The 25,532-nt window shown below is 36.6% G+C and overlaps 1 protein-coding gene across 1 annotated transcript in view; it reads right to left on the reverse strand.

Annotated features, from left to right (window-relative positions):
- Positions 1-25,532, reverse strand: part of HCFC2 (host cell factor C2) — a 30,338-nt gene that overhangs the window by 4,330 nt on the left and 476 nt on the right. Inside the window, exons 2-13 of the mRNA XM_004675739.2 lie at positions 24,245-24,393; positions 23,047-23,207; positions 19,130-19,338; positions 18,050-18,134; positions 16,528-16,634; positions 16,234-16,422; positions 12,418-12,585; positions 11,640-11,692; positions 6,632-6,809; positions 3,621-3,824; positions 2,792-2,865; positions 798-935 (exon numbers count right to left, since the gene is read on the reverse strand). Coding sequence (XP_004675796.1) covers positions 798-935; positions 2,792-2,865; positions 3,621-3,824; positions 6,632-6,809; positions 11,640-11,692; positions 12,418-12,585; positions 16,234-16,422; positions 16,528-16,634; positions 18,050-18,134; positions 19,130-19,338; positions 23,047-23,207; positions 24,245-24,393 — 1,715 coding nt within the window. The remainder of the gene's footprint in view (positions 1-797; positions 936-2,791; positions 2,866-3,620; positions 3,825-6,631; positions 6,810-11,639; positions 11,693-12,417; positions 12,586-16,233; positions 16,423-16,527; positions 16,635-18,049; positions 18,135-19,129; positions 19,339-23,046; positions 23,208-24,244; positions 24,394-25,532) is intronic.

Consider the following 25,532-nt stretch of genomic DNA (forward strand, 5'->3'; position numbering starts at 1 on the left):
AGAGAGAGAGAGAGAGAGAGAGAGAGTTTGATTATGAAATCAAGCTATAGCCAGAATTTTTATTAGACATAATATTAGCAAAGCAGTTACCAAGGTTAATATTTTTTTCAGGAATTGAAAAAATTCAATATGAAAAGGAGGGACACCAGAAGCAATATTAGAGAAATAAAAATGGTATTATATTCTCCATTTGTACAGCTCTTTGGGCAATTCAAACTGAGAATCTGTGTTTGGCAATCCTCTCTCTGAAATTCCCCAACCCAGGGAGGAAAAACTGTTCATATGCTTTGCACTGTTATCTATATCATAATTCTTAGATATAGATAACATTTATATACTTACCTCACTTCTATATACAGGCTTTCTTTAAGGGACTTCAGAATGAAGGGAAAATTAGACTGCATTAAATAGCATGCAGGGTATTTTTAGAATTCTTTTTAAATTGTGACATCATAAATTTAAAAAATTCTCTAAAAAAAAATGTTCTATTCTCTAAACATACCAGGTAACAACAATTAGGGATATTTTTAAAAAATCCTTCACTGTACTAGCCAGATCATGTTATTTATTACTCAAATCCAATTCAGTGACTAGTATTTTTAAATGACCTGCTTGGCCTGTCAATGTATCATATAAATGAGGCTGCAAACATGTAACTAGGCATACAGAACTTTCAATTACAGATTCTGAACATATTCCAATTTTATTCTTTCAAGTGACCTGAATCAGAGCTGTAAAAAAATAAGTAAATAAAAAAACATTGAGACTCACAGCATAGAAAATATATCAATAGCTACCTTTGAGATGTTTTGCTTCCCTTTGGGCAGCAAATAAAACTGGCTCACCAAAGCTGTATTGTTTTTAAAAATTCCTACATCACACCACTGTCGTTCTCCTGCTTTCACTGTAGTCACTGGATTTGAAGGAGTCTCTTTCTAATTTTAGAGAAAGAAAAAGTTATGAACACTCTTATTGAGCATATAAGAAACTTCAAGATTTACTAAATCCATGCAGTGATCTACAAGTAGGTATATGGTAAATTCCACAACATTAATAACTCATAAGTAAATAAACTCTTGACAGATTAGGTCAACTGATGGTGACACAGGGATGCCAGTTCAAACACAGGGAGTGACAGGCATTCTCCACGTCAGGGGCTCTGAACAATCAACCGAGTTGGAGTTAGCATGCTTTCCAATCAGTGGTATGTTAAAATGCCAGCTGTTTTATAGAATACTGTCATTTTAGAGACTCTCTCAGAAAATGTAATCCCTTTGGTTTGAAATTACAACTTACTCCAAAGGAGCAAATAAGATAAATTCATTCCAAGCTGGCTTATTTCTAGATTCAAAAACAACTAGCAGAAATTCAGTGATCTTTGTACTTGAAAATACCTGTGATTCTCCAAACCTAAAAGGAGAAAAAATGTTCAAAACTAAAAAGCAATTTGCATGTCGCTTAGTATATCTAAAGAGGAGCAAATTAAACAGTTTTACATTGTTTACCTTGCTTTCAAACAAATAAACTTCCTCTACCTTAAGCTACTTTTAGTGATAAGTGAATTATACTTATCCCTGGAACTAACCTTTTAAGCCATCTTCTTTATAAATGAGACACTGTTTCCAGAAGCTCAAAACAAATGTGCACTTCAGTTATTTATTTCTGTCTTAAATATATAACAGCAGAGGTACATGCTTATAATTCACATCACTTGTTATTTAGGCTATCACACATGACAAAGTGAACTAATAAGAAGAGCTATTTAAAGGAATAGCTTTAAACTTGTTTTCATCTTTAAAGTTGTAAAAATGCTCTTCAACAATTTTTATAAAACAACTGGCTCCAACTGAAATAACAATACCATTCTGGTTGATGAAAAATAGATTTAAGAGAAACAAACAGTTCATTTTATTAATTCTTCCCTGACAAGGGGCTAGGAATACTGGAACATAACATTCTAGACAGACTTAAGCTAATGACGGTAAATAATTAAAATCATGACTGAAAGAAAACTAAAACTATAGATAATTCCTAAAGAGTCTGAAAGGAAAATATTAGTTTGCATAAAAACTCTTACTTTGTAGCAATGAAGCTGAAATCACTTATAACTTAAAAACAAATTTAAAAGTATGCACACACATATGTATTATCCTTATATATAGCTAATTAAGATGAACTTGGTAGATCTGTGAGACACATTCCTAGTATTTTTAAGTCTGGTGTCATGCAAGGCAGTTCTGCTTTTCCATAAAACAGCCCAGTATCAGAGAGGATGGGGCTACTCTAAAGGCACATTTACCCCAATATTTGCAATATTCTGTTGTGCTCCTATTAAGGAATATGAAAGTACTTAGGATTATGAAAGTAACACATTTCATTATAGAAAAATAGTGAAAGCATAGAGAAGATAAAAATTATAAAGAAGAAAGTCAACATTATCTGTGGCCCCATAACCTGAAAGAGTTGCCCCTCTCCCCACACAGTGCTGGGCTGTGCTTGGACTTAATGGGGGGCGGGGTGGAGGGGGGCAACGAAGGTGAGTGCCTATCTTGTGTGTTTTAACACAAAGGGGTGACAGTATACACATCATTTTTATATAGCTTTTTTCACTTAACATTACACTGAAAATGTTCCTATTCAACCCTCCTTTTCTAAATCTATGTCAAGTCTTTACTAGTAAAGATGATTTTTACAAGGATCTTTTCAAGAATTTATGTTGAAAGTGCTCAGCATTTAAAGCACTTAACCATTTATAAGCTCACATCATCTTCATGTTACTTTATATACTCACAGAAAAAGGCATTGCCGTAGCGTGTGCTTCTACACGGCTGATCTTAGTTGCAGGCAGTGCACACGTTTCATCAACTAAAAATTAAACAATTCATCATATAAGACTTACAGAAGCTCTTATTACAAAGACACATTAAAATATGACTTATACAAGAATAGTCAGATGGAGAAGATAGTAGTTAGAGACATGGACCTACTAACTCAAACTAGTTCATAAAGTTCCTTTTTCAAAGTTTTGATGACTAATAAAAATTTCAGAGGAAGTCTACCAAGTCTACCAAGGTGAAACACAATTCCTAATGCAAAAGAAAGAGTGAGAATGTATAAAATCAGATTTCAGTCAAGCTGGGAGAACTGTTGCTCCATAGTCTAGAACAATCTTTTGCTGGGGAAATACATCACTAATGATTGCACTGAAATACTTTGTCTGGGGCCCTACCTGGTGGCACAACAGAGTAAAACACAGCACTATGAAGCTACCACAGCTGCTGCAGCTCAAGTTCGATCCCCAACCAGGGGGGTGACCCACATGGTGTGGCAGACCTCTCCTGACCCACCTGCTGCTACCCTCTGCAGTATATTTCAATACATCAACCTGTTCTGCTCCCTACTCTGTCTCTGGTAAATCCTCTCACCCCCACCCCTACACCTCTGGCCTGTACCCCAGTTCTGTATGCATAAATAATCTTTTTTTTTTTTAAAGAAATACTTCGTCTGTTCATCTATGAGTCAATCCAAGATGAAATACAATTCCCATCAAAAACAAGTAAGTTGGATGAACTTATATACATAAATTGTTCAAAATACAGTATGTGAAACACATTTCAAACCTTCAGATTTGGTACTGAATGTTGTTAGTGAAGTTTCATCTTTAACCACTGCCCCATTTGTACTGGATGATTCAGTTTTAATGGTCTGCTGGGTTACCATAGTTTGTGCGCTGGAAACAGTACTGGATACAGAAGTTTCAGGGATTACTGTTCTTAAGTCCAGGCAACTACTTAGAACACCTATATTTGAGGAAGTGTGAGGACCTAAAATTGAAGGGAAAAAATCAATTATTAACATAATACCTGCACGTTATTATTGTATCTGATAGTTTTGTCATGTAATATTGGGTGTTCTCAGTTTTAAAATCATAAACATGAGTTCTACAAATGTTATTTATATGAATTAAGCCATCTGGCATAAAATGTTGAGAAAAATAAAGTACATTATATTCATAACAGAAGTCTAACTTCTCAGCTCTTTTTTTCATTCCAAACATTGAAACATTGTTCTCAAAATCTAGTAGATCATGCATAAAATGGTCATGCCTCTCACTTTAGGGAAAAAACAGGTCAAAGAGGTGATGAAACATGAATGCCCTCTATTTTCTGCCTTTTCCCGCCCTAAACTGGAAACATACTATGACTGTGCCCTTTCTCTCTGACTTCTCTTTCATTCAGAGGATGAACTGAAATCTCTCCAAGGGAAGTTTATCCTCCCATGCTCTTGTTCCCATTCCATCCCCTATAAATTGGGACCCTTTTCATCAACTATTACTCTCTTCAGAGTTTTCAGGTTCTTCAGCAATTTTTGGCCCTCATTCCATGAACATTATCAAGTCTTTTGAACAAATAAACACACATCCTTCTCAACACCTAAGGTCTTTTTTCAGCTATCATATACCCTGCTGTTTCCCTTCATTGCAGTCTCTACTTCCTTGATCTCCCCCAAGTTTCATTATTCTAATGAAATGGTTCTGGCAAATGTCAAGATTTCAAAGGGATATTTTTCAATTTTTATTTACTTGATCATTCTGCAATGTAAACACTGCTGACTACATACTCTTTTTTTGAAGTTGTTTCTTCTATAACTCCTATTTACTGTATTGGAAATACACTCTCCTCCTGTGTGCTTACTTTTATAATGGTGCAACAAAGGCATGGTTCCTGCCTCGCACACAAGGAGTTATATGGCAGGGAGAAACATGTACACACAAATAAATACATAGTCACAAATTGATGCCCACTATGGAGAAATCACAAAACTGATCCTCCTGGTTCCCTCCCTAAGCCTTGAGGAACCGTTTTTAAATTTCTTAGCTGATTTCCCTGCTTCCAATGACTCTTTAAATACAGGCGTCCCATAGGTTTTTTTTCTTTATTTTTTCCTGTGCTTCAATTACCATTCATGAATCATAGCTCTCAAATACTTATGTTCTAGGCACTACCCCAGGACCTGGGAATTGATCAGTGAACAAGTCAGACAAGCTCTCTGCTCTTGTGGAGCTCACATTTTAGATATCCTTGACTACTTATCCTTCCACCCCAGCACTGACCCCTAGCCTACAGATCTGAGCATGCAGCCACCCACTAGAAATCTTTATGTATATGTTCCTCATTACTTCAAAAAAAAGTAAACAATGAAGTTGAGCCTATTTTTTCTCTAAATCTGTTCTTGCTCCTGTCTATCCTATCCACATTCATCCTTCTAGATATACAACCCCAAAACTAGGAGCCCTGTTTAACACATTTCTCATACCCAACCATTGTCTCATCTCATGGACATGACTATCTGCTCTGCCCTGCCCACTGCCTCATGTCCATGCATCTCCTGGCATCCTAAAAGAACCCCTGAACACATCTCCCAATCATGCACCTGATGGTGAGACTAGTATGTCCTTTCCAAAAATAATCTAATCATGTCATTCTACTTTTAAACCAAACCAGTTACTCCAACTTTCAGAAAGAAAGTCTAATATCCAACTGTTCAGGTGAGAATCATTTATAACTGGACAGTCTATGATGTGCCAGACTCTGTCACTGTACAATCACTCTGCTCTTCCCACTGCTTAGTATTAATTTAATCTAAACTGCCTTATAACATAGGATTAGAAGCTCATATTTGTTTTCAAGAATGTGAACTTTTTTATATGATAGATATTGAAAATCATATAGAAATAACTCTTAATTGGAGTCCTGAACGAAGTGTTTATAGTCATGACCAAATGATTCCTTACCATAAAAAAAGTCAGTAAGACAAAAGAGCCTTCCTCTTCTACAAGTAATGAAATATATATGAGTAAAATATAGGAAATTACTTTCCTTGCATGAACTATAAAGTAAAATGGAAATAAAGGGAATTAATCTTGTTACGTTTGAATTGTTGAAGAGGAATTAGACTTACATTGGTTATGATTTTGCTCCAAATTAAAAATAAACTCACATTTCTCTATGTCAGGGATACACCAAAATGAGATTTATAAAATAATTTTTGACCTTGAAATCAGAGGAACAACTTTATATGTCTCAACTGACATTTAAAATATTCAAACAAACTTATTTTAAATATAAGGATCATCACATTATAAGCTGTTTCAAGAATAGACTAATCAATATTTCTCATTAGTGAATGTCCTTTCTGAGGATAATCTAGTTACTAAATAAGTATTTACCAAGTGATTACTATTTACCAGGCATAGATATGGGAAGTAGGGAAAAAAGAAGTGAACAACACAGATAAAATTCCTCTTGAAATAATTTCAAAGTTATAGTACAAAGAAAATAAAATAACGGGACAATGGCACCAAACACACTTGGCCAGCCTCAGAAGTCCTATGAGAATCTGCCTCATTTAAATTCCACAGTGAGTAGCTGATCATTACTGCCCAGGCAATGCTATTCAGAATGCTTCCGTGGCATTCGGACATCACCCCAATTGGGTCAATGTGTTAGGAAAGGATATTGTGATCTGAATATGCATCAAAGTCATTTAACATTTACTTTTTCAAAGAGTCTAAAATTCTCTAACATTACTATAGAAAGGTTTTGTTTTATTCAAAATGCCATCCTTATACCTTCATTTTTCCTTAGCATATCCACCACACAACTATTATGATTAGAAGCATTAGTTGCCAAAGAAGAATGTAAAATGGCATTAGGATCAGTTGATATCTTCAGATCTGGTTTATTCTTTACTGAAGTTCCTTTCACAGCTGATTGCTCAGTTTTTGCATTGTTCATTGTATCATTGATCTACAAGAAATAAAATAAACTTATTACAACAAGCAATAGTCTATTAAATAAAAACACATAAAAATTTTCAACTTAAACCTATAGGAAGTTTATCAAAATACAAAATATCTTACAATTATATTTTTAACTTGTATAGATTTATTAAGTTTTGCAATAGTTTAAGAAAACAATTTCTTTTCATTTAATCTCCACTCTCAAAAGGTCAATTAAGAGTAGAAAATGGAGTTATATTTTCAGGGACAAAAATCTACATTTTTAAAGTAGTAGTTAGTATTTATGTAGGAGAGGATACCAAAGTTACCAAATTCAGCATTCTGGTGCATTTTCTTAATGAAGTCAGATAAAAGAATTGATGACTCCTCTAAGTAAATCTCAGTTATATGAAACCTCAAAGCAAGCGAATTATTTTGTATGACGCAGTTTATCAAGACTTAATACACATACATTAATATTCATTAACATTTAACATTTTTGATAGGAATCTTCCTAATTACATTTTTCCTTGTCTACTTATATATACCATAATGAGCACATTTAAACTTTTTGATAATTTATGCCACCAGTGTGAACATTGCTTATTATAAAGCTGTATCTACAGGCTTTATTCAAATAACCCAACATTGCTGCCTCTTGTGGGTGACTGTTTTCTGTTACTTTTCTTTCTCTTCCTTTGCATCAACTACGACACTATCATGTGTAACTTCTCATGCATTAAAGGCACCTGCATATAACGTGCCCTGTCAATAGGTGACGCTGGTCACAGCCACTAGGGAGCACTGACAGGCACTTGCTGCCTAACACCTATCTGTACCTCATTCAAGCTTCACAGGAATCTATAACTGGATTGCCTCTTTGGCTCACTGATGAAGAAATGAAACTCAAAGTTCTTAAGCAATATATTCACAGTCAGGGAACCAGGGAATAGCTGAGCTAGAATTTGAATTGAGGTTTATTTAATTCCAAAGCCTCCATCTACAGTGTCTCTAAAGTGTTCTTGGCTTAAAAATAAGATATTCTAACTAAACTGTGTAAAATGAAACTAAATGAGCACTGAGATTTGGTTTAACAAAGATTAAACACGTGTTGAGACACTCCTCAAAAAAAACCAAACCAAGTGATCATCTCCCTCTCCCCTGTTTTGACTAATGCTAGAAAATATGCAGGAAGGTTGAAATGAGGATCTGGACTGTGCACAGTTCAGTGTCCCTCGGGGGAGGGCAGAAGAAGGGCCCATACTAAAAATGGAGAGTAAGCTAAAGTCTGCATATTGGGCAGACACCAGACCTCAATCCTGAAATTCCTGCAAGAGGCTCCCAGGATACTAACAGTCAAGCTGACAGCCATATGCAGGTGACTGGTGAATTCTCAGGGGAAACTCGCTGGTCTAAGGAAAAGCCCTGATAATCCTAGGTCCTTCCACACAGCCAGTTAAGGTCTTCTAGTCCACAAGTCTTGCCCTCTGTACAGGCTCTGCCTTAGTCTGAATGCTTGTCTTCCACACATCCTTTCACTGAAACCTAATCTTCAAGGTGATGGGTTTGGTAGGCAGGGCTTTGGGGAGAGAGTCAATGCTTTGTAAAAGTGCCCTAAGAGAAAGCTCCCTTGCCCCCTCTACCATGAGAAGTAGCCAGACTGCAGCCCTGAAGAACCTCAATCAGAACTTAACCATGGAGGGGCCCTGCTCTCAGACTTGTAGCCTCCAGAAATGTCAGAAATAAGTTTCCATGGTTTCTAAAGAACCTATTCTATGCTGCTGCTGTAACAACCCAAACAGATGAAGACACTCTCCACGTTCCTTTTTAATGCCTCACCTTAAAGGGCAATAAAGACATGACAGGGCCCTTCCTGGTGGTACAACAGGGTAAAGCACAGCATTATGAAGCTGTCCACAGCCACTGCAGCATGAATTTGATCCCACATGGCATGGCAGACCTCCCCTGACCCTACCCGCTGCTCTCCTCAGCAGTATGTTTCAGTACATCTGCCTGTTCTGCTCCCCCAATCTGTCTCTGGTGGATCCTTTCACCCCTTGCACCTCTGGCCTGTACCTCAGTTCTGTATGCATAAATAAATAAATAAATAAATAAATAAATAAATAAATAAATAAATAAATAAATAAAAGACATGACAGAACAGCCATGAAAGGACATCCAAGCATCACCAGACACCGGCTGACAGCCTTTAACATAAAGGACCAAGACCAAAACATTGAAGAAAAGAAAAGACATTGCAGAGGCAGAATAAAACTCCAAATTAAAAACAGGATTCTTGAAAGGGAAAGATCTATTTACAAAGTAAGAATAAGTTGCTACAGAGAAAATAGGAATAATTAAAGAAACCATTAGAAATGAAATATGTGGTTGAGTACATTTAGATACTGGATAAAAATTTATGCAAAAGAGCAATTCCTTCAGAAAGCAGAATAGACAGGAAGATACAAGATAGGAACCACCAAATAAAAGTAGGGGGTTAGTTCAGGAAGACCAAAAGAAAAAATAAAAGCAAAATGAATAGAAAGTAAAAGAAGAAATAGTAATGAGAGCCACGAGTTTTCAGAACGTGGGGTCCACCACCAAGTGCAGAGCACAGTGAATGAAGACAAATATTTTGAGGCACATCACTGTTGAAATTTCAGAATACTGTGGGTAAAAAGGAAAAAAAATAGTTCCCACATACCTGGATCAGGAATCCAGTTAGCAACACTGAAGGCTCGAAGACAGTAGGAAAATGCCTTCAAATTTCTGAGGGAAAAGATTCCAGTACAGAATTCTAGAACCCAACTAAACTACCAGCCAAATGTGAACAGACAACTGGCATTTTCAGATAAATGCATTTCAGATAAAGCGAACCAAAACAGTTTACCTTTTATAAACCATTTCTCAGGGAGCTCCCAAACAAAACAAGGGGAAATGATGGGCAAGAAGAAGAAATGACATCAAGAAACGTGAGCTCTAATGTAGGAAAAGAGAAGAAACTCCAAGCATCAGCAAATGGAAGTTCTATAACGTCAGCCTGCAGCAGGCCTAGAGAAGACCCAGCACAGACCAAAGCATGAGACAGAGGGATGGTTCCAACAGAGAGAAAAGACAAAAGGAAATGACTACTTTGAAAAGTGAAATTTCATCATTTTTGTTGGAAAATTTGAGTATTAATTAATGATCAGTAAGAAGAAAAATGAGCAAATGAAAAACAAAGCATTTAATAATGTCATGAAAAAGCTGGATGAAGAAAGAACACTCACAGCATACTAGGTACTTAGCATAAACATCAAATAACAACTTGACTAAAAATACTTAACCTGGTAATGCAACTGGTTAAGACAAAGCACTGCAAAGCTGGCCACAGCCACGTCAGTGCAAGTTCAATCTCCACCCCTGGAGGTGACCCACGTGGTGCGGCAGACCTCTCCTGACCTGCTACTCCCCTGAGCACTGTACTTCATCCATCTCCCTGTTCTGTTCCCCACTCTGTCTCTGGTAAATCCTCTTACCACCCCTGCACCTCTGGCCTGTATCCCAGTTCTCTAATGCATAAATAAATAAATCTTTAAAAAAAATAGTTAAAGGATGTTGGAAGGCAGATTGTGTGAAGTATTTTAAAATATCATCAAATCTTTATCTTCCATTATTAAAGACCACTGATCTAAAACTAGAATGTTATGAAATGACAGTATGTGAGCTTTATTTAAAGTAGAGAGATACCAGAAGAAAGCAAAAAAAAGTTGCAAGTAGTGGTTTCTGGGAAGAAAGAATCAAGTGCAGGAAGAGTCGGAGCAGGAGATCCTTGCCTTTCCTTAACCTTGTGGTACATTCCACATGTGTAAGAGACACACGTAAAAACACGCACTACATAATATATAGTCAACATTCAATATGTATGTATGTAACAGACACAGTCATGATCTGTATTTACAGAGGCTACTCAGAAACAGCTGTATGGGTTTTGCCTGCCACACACCATTCCTGCCTCTCCTGCTCATGACTGGGTCCTGAGCCATGCGCAGAATGTGTGACTACACCTATGTCACTTTCTCTGAAAAGAGTCTGTTGTGGACATAGACAGCAATTTGCCAGATAAAAACAGCGAGACTAAGTAAACTTATTCATCAGACTCCACACAGACCACTATGAAGCACTTTATAAATGAAAGTGCCTAATTTTAAAATCAAATACTTGGCAAACAAACACAATAAAGAAAAATATCTCAAGTGCATTTGTGAAGTACACCTTTAGATATTTAAAAAAAAGTGTGCACGATATTTAGGAATGTCAAAATGCAGATTTCAAAGCACTCTGAGTTCTGGTTATAAGTAGTCTGTGGCGTCATGCAAGGAGGCTAGAGAGCAGACTCTTGGCTCAGCGTCCTGTGTCAAGCTGCCACCACAGTGATCCATGGAGCTTTCTCTAGAACTGAGCTGCCTTGCCATCCTCAGGATTCTGTTTCACTAGATTTAAAGAAGGGCAATCAGTGGAATCAGTGTTTTCTATTCTCAGAGGTGCTTCTGATGCACTTACAGCACCGCAATGCAAGCCAGCCGCAGCCGCTTCAGGGCCGAGTTTGATCTCCACCCCCGGAGCTGACCTCTCCTGACCCGCCTGCTGCTCCCCTCAGCAGTGTATTTTGTCAATCTGCCTGCTCTGCTCCCCGCTCTATCTCTGGTGAATCCTCTCACCGCCCCTGCACCTCTGGCCTGCACCCCAGTTCTGCATGCATAAATAGATAAATCTTTTTTAAAAAAAATCCCTGCTCGGTGGTAATATGTTCCACATTAATAAAAACTGGGACTATAACCACAAATATTCATTTACCATTGCCAGTCATTTAACTTACACTGCTAGGAATGATGCTATTACTGCCTTGTCTGTGAGGGTCCATCCTGATTCCTGTAGGAATGAGAAAATTCAGACTGATATGCTCCAAATTAACTTCAATAAAATACACTACAATCAAGTGTTTGTTTACTTGCATATTTGAAGATTAAAAAGTAGGATTATTATTAAAGCTTATTTTCTTAATACTTTGCTTATGAGTTGACTCACATCCTTTCTGGAAGAACATGTAAAATTATTAAATTTGCTTTTACTTTCTAAGTGCCTGTTTAGTTAAAAGTACTTTTGAAAATGGCTGAAATATTTGTGAAAATGAATTTAAGCCATCTCCTGAGGCAAACGGCATGTCAAATTAAGAAAGTACATTAAAATAAATCACATGAAGAACATTTCATCCTACATGTCTATGTATTCTACATCACAATGGTAGGAGAGTGAAGTATCAGTTGAAACAAAACGTAGTTATCAAGACTAGACCATCACTTTATAAAACTTCTTAAACCAGGGCCTCCCTGGTGGTGCGGGGGTCAAAGACAGTGCTATCAAGTTATCTGCAGCCACTGACTGCAGCAGATCTCTCCTGTCTCCCCTGCTTGCTCCCCACTCTGGTGAATCCTGTCACCTCCCACACCTCCGGCCTACATTCCAGCTCTTGTATGCATAAATAATAAATCTTCAAAAAAATTTTTCTTAAACCAGGCCTAGTCACCAGCTTTTCTACAGTATACTTATTTTAAAATGTGTGAGCAAACAAGCTTTGATTACGAAAACTGTTTTACCTTGCACATTCGGTGCTGCTAAGGACTCCAATGATGCAGCTTGGTATGGCAAATCTGTATTCAATTGCAAAAGATAGCCCTCAACTGTAGGTACTTCATCCCACTTGACGTGGAAAGAGTTAGTAGTGGCTTTGATCAGCTGGACTTGTGATGGTGCCGGTGGTCTTTCTAAAGAACAATATTATATATTTAATTTGCAAAAGTTTCAATAGTTCATTTACATAAATAGTTTCTGTGAGCTAGAGTTTTGAAAACATCAGCAATGAACATTTCATGTGCTTACCAAAAGGGGCAAATTTTACTCAGGTAAACATAGCTACAATAGGCCAAATGCAAGTAGTTTTGGGTGCTGATTCAATTTATTTAATTGCTTATACAAATAAATCTACAACCAAAAATTTCAAGCTATTTGAGTCCTCAGATCCAGAAAAGATATTTACTCTTAGAGTTGGGGGAAAACACATATTTTATAGCTAATATTGTCTTCTTCATAAGTTTCTAAATGTTATAAGCCAATTTTAGCCAAGAGCATACATGTTAGAAATAATGTTAGCAAAGATGACTGGGAGCATATTTGGGGAAATATAAAGAATATTAATGATCCTTTTATCAAAATGTGTACGACCCAAAACAGGTTATTGCTTTGGTATAAAGTATTATCAACATTTCCGAACCAAGTAATGATCATATACTCTGGGCTAGAAAAAAAGTTCTGAGATTATTTCTATAATATCCTGTTCTTTTCTCTAGAGTCCTACTGTATCTAGGAACTCACAATTCTGGGACAGTTATGAAAGAAAAATTATTTTTCTAATGACTGAATACATATAAGCTACAATTTAATCCTTATAGAACAAGTCTAGTATCTAATATCTCTTTGTGGCTTTTAGAATCCTACTCTAAAATGATGGCTCACGAGTTAAACCCAGGTCACATCTGTTTTTGTAACAAAATGTTATCGAAAGACAGCCATATTTGTTTATGTATTGTGTGTGACTTATTTCATGCTATAACAACAGAACTGAGTAGCTGTAACAGAGACCGTGTGGCCTATAAAGCTTGAAATATTTATTCTCTGGGACTTTACAGAAAAAAATCAATGACCTTGTTTTAGAGGATAATCAAACCTAGTTTCTTCAACTACTCCCATGCAAATTCCTCCATGATCCCATTCACAATTCTGTTCTTCCATGTTTCTCAAAGTAAGGTAACTCACACCTGAACAAAAGCAGGCAATAAACAAGTCCAGGAGGTATACCACCCACACAATAGAAATTACTGGAGAGAACAGAAAAACAGAAAGGTACAAAGCATCAAAATCAGTCAAGAAAATTCCCAGAGCTGAAGAACTGTCTCCAGACTGAAAGTACCTTCTGAGACTCAGCACAAGGGAATTAAGTTGAGGTATTTTCGGGGCATCATCATGAAATTCAGAAAGAGTGGGACAAAAAAAAACCTAAAAGCTTGCAGGGGACCAAAAATTAGGAGTGATTTGGATTTCTCAATAAAAACATTAGACTTGGAATACAATAGAACAATGCTTTCAAAAATTTGAAAGATAATGACTTCCAACTCAGAATTCTATTTCCATGCACACTGACAATTAAAAGGGAAGGGAGACTGAATATATTTTCAAGCAATGTGAAGATCTCAAAATAAAGTTATCACCTATGCACCATTTTCCTGGGATGTACTCCACAAAAACTGAGGAAGTAAAACTAAGAAAGGAAAAAACATGGGATCCAGAATACAGGGAATCCGGCACAGGTGAGAGGCAAGAACTATCCCCCGGAAGGTCATGAAGGGAGACTCCAAGATGATGGCTGTGCTCGATTTGTGGAGGGCAACCATCCCAGATTGGTGCAGGAGAAATTTCTTCAAGATGATGAAATTTGATAGAATATCTGATGCATCTAACCACAATGAGAGAAGATTTAAACAAATAACAGAGAGTATGGATTGAATTTCTGGTAAATACTATAAATTTAAAACTAAAGTGACAATTACTAATCCGTGGCAAATAAAAAATTGTGTAAGGAAGATATTCATAGTACAGAGAGCATAGGCTTACCTGTGAATAGCGTTTATGTACTTTTATGTAAACACTGAATACCCCTAGCAAAATCACAACGTATCACATTGAGAGAATGGGGAAGGCAGGAAAGGTACACAGAGGAGACATAATGAATGGAGGGAGAGGAAGAAGCCTTCAACTTTCATGGTAGAAAGTGAGCATAACATGCTTTAACTGAAAAAAATCAAAGTAGCCATAAATTCATAGTACATGGAAGTAAGAACCAAAAGAATTAACAGAATGTAAAGTAGGTGCTTGTGAAGGAAGGAAAATGGTAGGAAGGCAGAGCCAAAGACCACTATTTTCATAAAAGGCCTTAATGAACTATATTACTCTTTCATATGTAAGCAAATGCACAAAACACTGCTAAAATGAAAAAAGCCAAGGTCCTGACTCTTGCCTTCTACCAAAAAAAAAATTTTTTTTTTGATGCCAACTTAGAGGAAGAAAAGCAAAATCCAGATTTTGGCCTCATGATGGTAGCCATAATATTTTCTTAATCATTCTTTTATTATATTCTTTGGTCACTTTTAGGCAGATATTCATGTCTATAGCCTATTATGCAGATTTATGGAAAAACTGGTCATTCAGAATCAATGCTTTTGAAAAACTTTTAAAAGAAACAGAAGCTTTTTAAAGTGGTAAGTTTACTACTGTGAAGAATTTATATGCACACATTTTGATTCCAATCTCAGGGATCAAAACTTATTATGTGTGGGCTTCAGGTAATGATTTCCAATTGCAAAGATAAATCTGTCCACTGGGTTTACCATATTTCTTTCCTTTCTTGATAAGTAGTATGTACTTCTTCCATATTTTACCTCTAACTTGTCCCATTTATTACTTCTTTCAATTATTTTAAAATTAACCTGCGTGGGGGCCTCCCTGGTAGCACTATCAAGCTATATCCAGGCACTGAGTTAGGTCCCCAGCCAGCCAGAGGTGACCAACATGACACAGCAGGCCTCTCTGGCCTCTCAGCGCTCCTCCCTCAGCAGTGTATCTGAGTAGACTTGCCTGTTCTGCTCCCCAGCTCTGTCTCTAGTGAATCCTCTCTGGCCTACACCCCATTTTTTGTATGTATAAATAAATAAAATCTTTTTAAAAATAAAATTGAGTTGTTTTTATAATTCAAAAAGCAATACATGTTACTGCTGAAAATACAGATATGAGAGAAATACCTTTAAAAATCTTACATCTTGGCTAATGTTTTGATATACATTGTCTTCTAGATTTTCCTATGAATACACTTTAAAAGTTTGATATTATAGGCATGTTTGATAACCTGATTTTCTCATATAGTAACTTATATGGTCTCTCCAAATCTGACTTCCCTATTGGCCTCTAGACTTCTTTTCTCATTCAACAATCTACTTGAGTGGGGATATGGATTTTGTGGAAAGAGAAGAAGGAGGTGAAGTAGCTTATCACGTATACTGCGTGTGGAGGGGAGGAATAACATCAATATGCCATTACTAGTAATATTAACCTTGAGTACTTGATTACAGTGGTGTCTGCTAACTTTTAGCACTGTAAAAGCTACTACGTTTTCCTATGTACTGTTCTTTAACAGGAGTTATTAATCCAGTAGACTTAAGGAGTGAATAGACACCCCAAAATATAGATTATCTACATTTATTATTTCTTCCATTCATTTTTAATTATGGGGAAGAGAGGATTAACATTATTTAACTACCTATTACCTAGAGGAGAAATTTTATTTGTTAAATACTCTTACCTACCAGTATCAAGATACCAAAGATCCTTGCAGCAAACTTGACTATTTAGTGCTTTTTTGTAGCCATCTCTTCCACTCCAAAAATATAATCGAGTGCCAATTGCAACAGCACAATGTCCAGCTCGTGGTCTTGGTCTTGAATTTTTTTTATCTTCCTGAGAGTCTGATACTAGGGTGATCCACTCTGCTGTATCTAAAAAGATAGAAATGTCCGTGACTAATCTTTTGTTCTTGAATTAGATGACAAAAATTCTTTTATTAATAAAATTGATTTCAATAAATTGCCTTTAAAACTTACCCAGATTTAGGTAAGAAAAGGAACTGGTACATCTCCACTCAGAATCATGAGGTGCAGTTTCAATATTCTCCCCCTTATGTGGAACCCATCCACCAAAAATGTACATCCTGAAGAACAAATGAGAACAGAAAGTAACTGATTTCCCTCATAAGTCTTTAATTTTTATGCTTTAGATTTAACATGCTAAGGACAAACTTAAATTTCTTATTTGTTGACTCAGAGTTTCAGGACTCTTCACTTACTATCATTATGTCATGGGAATAAGACAACGATCAATAAAGTGGGCTTGTTTCAAGAATTCAGTTTTATGAAGCAAGACTGGATCAAAACTATCTCTGGCAAGTTAAGCAGGAAATATTTCAATTAGAATACATTTGAAAATCATTATTATATGTCGTATACTAAGGGTGACTCAATCAAAAGATACTCAGCTATCTGTGCCAGTCAAAGTTAAGTGTTGAATTGTATGCATATACTAACCAAAGAATGTTAAGTTTATATAATTTTGGTCACTGATATCACTCAAAGAAAAAACTTCACACGATGTGTCTTCAGGCCCCTAGGTTTCTTGAGACATGCCTGATGATTGCTGAAGAGGAAAGTCCCACCAGGTAGAGGAAAGGACCTACGTGACCTCATGTTAACCAGAGTAGCTCTATTTTTTAGGTTAGGGTTCCAAGGGGAAACTACCAGTTAAAAAAGTTCTGCTTTTAAAAAAAAATTAACTTAGCAGGTTTTAAGGTTCTTTTATAAAGGAACCTGAAAAGGTCTACATTCTAACTAGTTGCTTCCTAAAATATTACTTTCAATTTACCCCTTCACAAGTAGATACTTAAACTATTTAAACAATACTTACAACCCTGGCCCACTGCTGCACAATAAGGGGATCTGTCAGTGACAGTGGCTGTTAAGCAATGTGTCCTATGTACCGGGCACTGTTGTAAACAGTAAGTAGTTATGAATCCATTTAAACTTCATGAAACTTTGTGCAGCGGGTTTTGCTATTATCCCCATTTTATACTTGAGGAAACTGAAGTAGAGACAGATTACATTTCTATGTCCCGCATACTACAGGTCAAGTATCAAAGCTGAGACCTGCACTCAGGCAATCTGGTTATGATGTGCGCATAACGCCATCCGAGTGTAATCATTAAGAGAGTACATACCTGACTACAAGGCATACTACTGAAAATATGCAAAAAAAAAAAAAAAAAAGAAACAGTGAGTCAGGTGGGTCAATCCTGTTGTTAATGAAGGGACCAGCAGTCTGACCCACTCTGCTTAGTTATGGGATACCTCATCTGTACAAAGGCTCTATGTGGGGTGTAAGAAGCATAGAATATGGTAATCAAATGGCACCCTAGGTAGTTTAGGCATGTTATTTTAGCTTTAATAAAGACAATCAAGTGTGACAAATTCAGTAAACTGTTTCCAAAGAACTAGTAGTATCACTCTTCTTTACATGTACCTTTCTTAAGTTGGTTAAAATAAAAGTAAAAAACAAAGAAAAAAGCGACCGTACTTGTTTCCTATAACACTGGCTGTGTGAAGGCTTCGTGGAAGTGGTACCGTCCCTTTAGTTTCTGGTTTCGACCAGGACATAGTTTCTAATAATAAAAATAAATACATTAATAACTTGATCTAATAATAGCAAATTACCTCAACTTGCAGAATTTTTGAAAATAAAAAAGGAATTATCAAAATGAATCAAATGTCTTTCAAAACCATTCATTTCATCTTAAGATAAACAAACACTGCCACTCATGACATTTGTTTACACTTGAATGGTAGATTTTTTTTTTAAGATTTTATTTATTTGTGCATACAGAACTGGCCAGAGGCTCAGGGGCGGCGAGAGGCTTCACCAGAGACAGAGTGGGGAGCAGAACAGGCAGATCTACTAAGGACACTGCTGAGGGGAGCAGCGGGCAGGTCAGGAGAGGTCTGCCATGCCATGTGGTCACCTCCGGGGCAGGCGGGGATCGAACTCATGCTGAAGTGGCTTTAGCTTCTTAGTGCAGTGCTTTAACCCACTGCACCATCAGGGAGGGCCCGAATGGTAGATTTTTTTTTTAATGGAGATGTGTTTTTAGGAGGCCATCACTTTTGAATTAAGACCAGATTAGGGATTTTAACATTCTAAGTAAGAGCACATTGCGGAGAAGGTCATCAAAGGTACGAGGCACACCCACCCAGCATCTATTCATTTCTAGGCTCTCTTTAAAAAGAACTAACCAAGGTTTTTTCATTGACAGTAATAATAAGTACAATGTTACATCTCCTGTGGATTAATTTATGGCATAAATTTGGTCATCCCTAATTGGGACACTTTTCAGAGAGAAAGAGAACACTACCCATAAATAACCCAGGCCAACACTCACAAACTCAGACAATCCAGGCAAATGAGAGAGTTACTGTCATAACTCAAACATTCAAGTGTTCAACCTGCTTAATCAGCAACAACTTACATCTTACCTTGGCTGCCCACAGGCTGGCCATAAGCGCTAGTTATGAATATAATCAAAAATAATTTCCAAGACAATGTTAAATTTGCATTTATCACTAATAACCAATCCCTGAGCCTGGATAAAGTTAAGCTTACCTAAGTCAAGCTGCCATAGATCATCTAGGCGAGCACCACACATTCCACCAAAAACATACATTTTAGGACTTCCAGAGTCTTTTTTGCAATATATAACAGCTGTGTGGGATTCTCTTGGAGAAGGCACAATCCCTTTAGTCACTGGAATGCTCCAACCCACAACACCAGAACCATGCTGTAGCTCCAACTCATAGAAATCATTTAAATATCTAAGAGGGCATGAAAGAAATTAAAACAAAACAATCACTATTGACAGTACTTGATAAATACCCTTTAGCCTGCTCTCTGGCTATGCACAGATGTATAAATGAAGCATTCTGTAACTATTGCTTTCCAAGTTTTTTTCCTATTAAAACCATCACTCTATAAAGTCAAAGCATTGTCCTACATAGCTTTTTGACTCCAGAAACTGGCATTAGATGCCTCACTATATAATTATTTGTCTATGGCATGGATGTTTTCAATGACTTAAGCAAAATAACTTTTTGTTTTTTTGCAAAATAACTTTTGTAAGAATCTATTTCCTATCAAATTATTACTCAAGTATGAGGAAAATATTAAAACAATTTAGGACATATAAAACTTCAAAGTTAGCCTTATAACTGCTTTGGGAAAAAAACAACTATAGATGCTATCCAGGAAAAATAAAAAGAAATCCAAGAAAGACTATATTAAGAAAGTAAAATGGTAGTACAACAAGTAAGTTATAACTACATTAAAACTAATGTTGATAAACATGGTTGTGAGGTCTAATCATCACTAGAAACGTGAAGGTCCTATTACTAAGAAAGATTTAGCAAAAACATATTTTCTTGGCATTACTGCAATTCAGAATAAGATTCAAGAACTGAAAAATGGGAGTCAGCAAAAGGCGGCTAAGGTAAAGACAGCTACCTCTTCCCAAAGATGACAAGATATTTGCAGTTTAAATGTACATGTTAATTTCAGAACAGCTCAAGGAAGCAAAGAATTAGCATGTTGCTTAAAATATTTCTTTTTTTTATTAAAATATTTCTATTGAAATATTGCATCACTGATTTAAAACATTATATAGGTTTCTGTATAGTCAACAGCTGTACATAATTACCACACAACTGATCCCAATTTAGTGATGGGTTCTCCTATCTTCTCTTTTTCACTCTGGTAACAAGCATTTTGTTCTTATAGTCTAAGTCTGTTTTTACTTTGTTTGTTTATCTTCCACATGTGTGAAATCATACAGTGTTTGTGTCTCTCTGTCTGACTTATTTCACTTACCATAATATCTTCTAAGTCCATCCATGCTGCAAATGGCACACTATGGAAAGAAGTGTGCCAGTGCTTCAAAACACAAAAGTGGATTTATCATATAACCCAGTAATTCCACTCCTAGGAATCTACCAAAAGCACACAAAATACACTAATTTGAAAACAAATCTACGATGTTTACTGTACCACTATTTACAATAGCCAAGATATGGACCCAATCTGTCACCAAACAGATGAATGGATCAAGAATATGGTATCTATACACAATAGAATACTACTCAGCAACATGGATGGAGCTGGAAGGGATTATATAAGTGAAATAAGTCAGAAGGAAAAAGATAAATATTGGATGGTTTCACTTATATGTAGAATATAGAGAAACCAAACAAAGGGTCAGATAAAGTCAAAACTTTGCAAGCTGATCCTGGCATAAGACTAGACATAAAGACCAATGGAAAAGGAATCAGAGTCAAGAAATAAGTCCTTATATTTGTAGCCAACTGAATCTCAGAAGATGCCAGCTAACATGGCATCTTTTACACAAAAGGGTTGGGACAACTGGATTTCCACATGTAGAAAACTGAATCTAGATTCCCTACATCAACCCAACTACAAAAATGAACTCAAAACACATCACAGATACTAAATGTAATAAGAGCTATGCTATAAACCTTTTACAAGAAAATAGAGGAACAACTTCGGAATCTTGACATAGGCAAAGAGTTCTTAAGTATGACACACTAAAGTATGACCCATAAAGGAATTAGACTTATCAAAATTTTAAACTTTGTACTTCTGAAGATACCATTAAGGAAATGAAGAGCCAAGCTACAAACTAGAATATTTGCAAATCACATTTCTGTTTAAAAAATAAACTTCAATCTATTCCATATAAATGAATTCTCATAATTCAGTAAGATTAAATACAACTTAAACTTTAAAATGGACAAATGTTTGATATAGAAATTTCACCAAAGAAGATACAGAAGTGATAACTAAAAACACACAAAATGATGTGTGCTCAACATTACTGGTCATTAGTGAAATGCAAACTAAAACCATAATGAGATATTACCTGATACCCACTAGGTTGGCAAAAATAAAAAAGACAGGCTATAACAAATGCTAGCAAGGATGTGGGGGAAAATAACTGCTATAGATTGCTGGTGGGAATGTTAAATGGTGCAGTCACTTTGGAAAACACTTTGGTAGTTCTTAAGTAGTTAAACATAAATGTACCATATGACCTAGCACTTCCATCACTAAGTATATAATCAAAGGAAATAAATACATGTCCAAATAAAGATTTGTACACAGATGTTCACAGAAGCATTATTCATAAAAAACAAACATTAGAAAAAATCCAATGTCTATGAACTCAGGAACACATAAGCATAATATGGTGTATCCACACAACAGAGCACTACTGTACAAAAAGAAGAAATATCTGATACATGCTACAACAAGGATGAAACTCAAAAGCACACTAACTGAAAGAAGACACATTTATATAAGAAAAATAACACTTATAAAAAATGTCTCAAAAAGGCTAATCGATGGAAATGGAAAATAGATCAGTGACTCTGGATTTTAGGATGGGAATGGATATTGAAAAGAAAATTATAAGAAGTTTCTTATGATAGAAAATGTTCTGTGAGGAAGCATTTTGTATACTTCCTAACTTCCTAAATTTTTATAAGTCTAAAAATATCTGTTTAGTGAGAAAATAAAAAAGATGGGCTAAAAGTATCTGCATTAAGTGTTGGGGGGTAAACATTTTCCTTTTTTCCAGTTTCCAAAGCTTCCATGATGTTTTAGTATATTTACATGATGTTATTTTTTAAAGTTTGGGGAAGAAATTCAACACTTTAACATCAATCTAATGTAGATTTTAAAAGGACACATAATCATCGTGATAACAATTACTGTGTTATATGCTGAAGGTAGTATGAAAGTCCTCTGAAAATTATATCCATGATCTTATTCTAGTCATCACGATGACACCGTAAATTTAATCACTTCCATTTCATTGTGAAGGAAAACAGGCTTATATTACTTCCTCCAGTAGTCACATATGATAAACAATGAATCAGAAAACAGCCTTTGACTCTGTATCTCCAATTCCTGAGTGTTATAATGAGAATATGACCAAAACACCGTGTAAAAGAAAAGAGTATCAGCAATTAATTCTGTTAGGAACGTGGAGAGGCATATTGGCTCCAAAAGTCTTTGCTAGTGTGAGCTACTCTAACAGCTTCCTGCATGAAAAGTGGGAAAGAGGACCTTCATTTTATAGTAAAATTTTGTTAACCAGATTCCCAGAGAAATCTAACCTTAAAAAAAGCATGTATAACTTTGCATTATTATTTATGTCTAACTAAAATACATTATGGCTCAATATGTACAAATATATTTCTAAAGGCAATTATATTAATATCAATTTAATAATGTAATTCGATGTGATATGAAATAAAGCTATTTCAAAACAAATAGACTCCAGGAACTAAGGAAACACAAATGCACACAAATTTGTTCACTGCTATGTTTAAATGCACAAACAAAAAAAGGGCCAAGCTTCATCCTTTTTAATAAAAGTGGAAAAAACTAAATGGTCTTGGTCTTAAATAAATCATAAAATAAGCAGTTGGTCTGCAAAGGAGTCAGCATACCTGGGGACATTATTGTTTGAATCTTCACTTTCATTTGCCAGGCCACCAAACAAATAGCACTTGTTACCATATAATGAGAAGCTATGTCCAAGCCTAGGACAAGGAGGTAAACCAGAAGAGGGGGGGTGGGGCTTCACTTTTTTCCATAACCAACGACTTGCCTAAAAAAGAGCATAAATATAGTCAGACAAAAACCAGGAAGCATTCCAAATGGTCGACAGAGTAACATCAAACCAATACATTTTAATCAGAAGTCCCTTCTGGGGTGAATGATAAGTGACTTTTGAGACAAATGACAAGCAGATAACTTATAAAATTAAAATAAATATTCTAATAGAAACTCTTTCTAGTCTCCCAAATTGGGATTTAAAGAACAGTAAACTAAATTTATAATAACAGACATCAACAGTTCTTAAGTATTTTCCAAATGAAAAAAATAAGTTATATACTGTTAAGAGTGAATGTAATTTATGCATTCTAACTTCTATGAATTACCTTAAGTGATCCATGACTGATATTTACTTCACTTTTATATACATATAAAAGTCGCTTAATAAACCAAGACTTAAAACTTATTCCTCTGCCCATGGATGCTTTCTTTATCTAAACTTTTTTTGTTAAAGTGAGTTGCTTGTAAATAGGTAAAATCTACTCACATCTATCAATTACCAGATGTCCTTATGATCACGGCCCTGGGAACATATGTCAGTTCAGAAAGAAAGTCAACAAAGACAGTCACAGAGGGCTCTGAATCTGGCTTAGTAGAGAGTCAGATTTAGAAGGGAAAAATGAAATCAATGCCCCTCTTTTGTGTATTCCTAGAGACTAAGGCAGAAATTTTCAAAGTATGGCTTGAGGACCAAGAACAGCAGGTGGGAAGCCCCACAGACAACACAGATTTAGAAACTTCTAGCTGTAAGAAACTAAGCCCACCCATACAACATGTGCAACTGAGACTAAGTAACAATGCTACTTAATGTTACAAATGTTATACTAGGTATTCTAAAAGACATTAGAAATGAAAGCTTTCAGGTGAAAGCTTTCCGGTGAAGTGGCAACATTTTTTTTTTTAAGCTATAAAATGTGAAACTCAAATATTTTAAGTACACTAATGAAATACTTTGCAATCTTTAAAAGGATTATGAACAATACATTATTAAAGTTTCAGTCTGGGATAATAAATGTGAACTATACTTACTTGTAACTCATATAACTCATTGCTGTATCTTCCATATTCAACCATTCCCCCAAATACTAATATTCTGGTACCATCACAGACAAATCCATGAGCAGCACAGCCTGGAGGGATGTCTCCTCTAACAGCTGGTAGGAACCACTGATTTGTAACTAGTTGCCAAAATAAAATTAAACCAATTATAATAAAGTTATTGCAAACGATGAGTGTGTACTTTATCTGTACCACCTATACTGGGGGTTCTCAACCCAGGATGATTTTGCCCCACAGGGCAAAATAAACATTTTTTGGTTGTTATAATTGGAAAGGGACGGATGCTACAGGCATTTGGTGGATAGAAGCCAGGGATGCTCTTCATCAACTTACAATGTACAATGCAGCCTCTACCATAAAGAATTGGCTGGCTCAAAGTGTCAATAGTTTTGCTGTTGAAAGCCACTGACCTGTATCATCTAAATCTTACAAACTCCCTGCTTGAATATTATCATCTCCACTTTATAAATTAAAGCTCTCACACTAGAAAGGTTTAGCAACTTTCACACCACGGTGGGCGGCGGGGGAAGGGGGGGAGGCAGAACAAAATTCAAACCAGGTCTCACTCACTTCACAGGGCTCTTACACTCCACCAAAGTGTCAAATAACTTAAAAGCTAGGTGGTAGGAAAAGGGGAGAGAAAAGTTATGGGCCCTGACAAACTCAAAATTCGGCAATCAGCGTTACATCAAGGAAACAGCTTTCTCCTAAGAGTCGGTGCATTTACACACCACACGAGCAAATCAAAGGCAGCGCCTTCCCCGGTCAGGGGCACTTTTAATTTGCAGCGGCGCTCGAGCTGACAGTTTTTCCGAGCGTTCACCGCCGAGCGCCAGCACACACACCCAACTATGCAGAGACAGACGCCGGTCTCACCCCACGAACCACTTCCCCGCCACTTACGAAGCCTACCAATGGGGTACATCTTAACTGCCACCTGCCAGACACGGGGCCGCATATGGGGTGAAAGTACCAGAAGGCCTCTCGTTTTCCCTCCTCCACCCCCTAGATTCTTTTCCTACGGAGAAGAAAGGAAGGCAAAGTCTGCAAAGGCCCAGCGAGCTTTGGCTGGGAGTTGGTTTTGGTCTCTGACAGTGGAGCGCTCTGGGGGCCCGGGAGTGAGCGAGACTGCGGGAGGAGGCCCAGGCGACTGGAAACAGTCCCTCGCCCACGTCCGCCCGCAGGACCGCGGGGGAGGGACGGTCCGGGACCGCCTGCCCGCGGCCGGCGCGCACGGCTCGGGGTCCGGTTCCGCTCC

The sequence above is a fragment of the Condylura cristata genome, unplaced genomic scaffold (assembly GCF_000260355.1).
Source record: "Condylura cristata isolate star-nosed mole 26May11 unplaced genomic scaffold, ConCri1.0 scaffold00004, whole genome shotgun sequence".
Classification (NCBI taxonomy): Eukaryota; Metazoa; Chordata; class Mammalia; order Eulipotyphla; family Talpidae; genus Condylura; species Condylura cristata.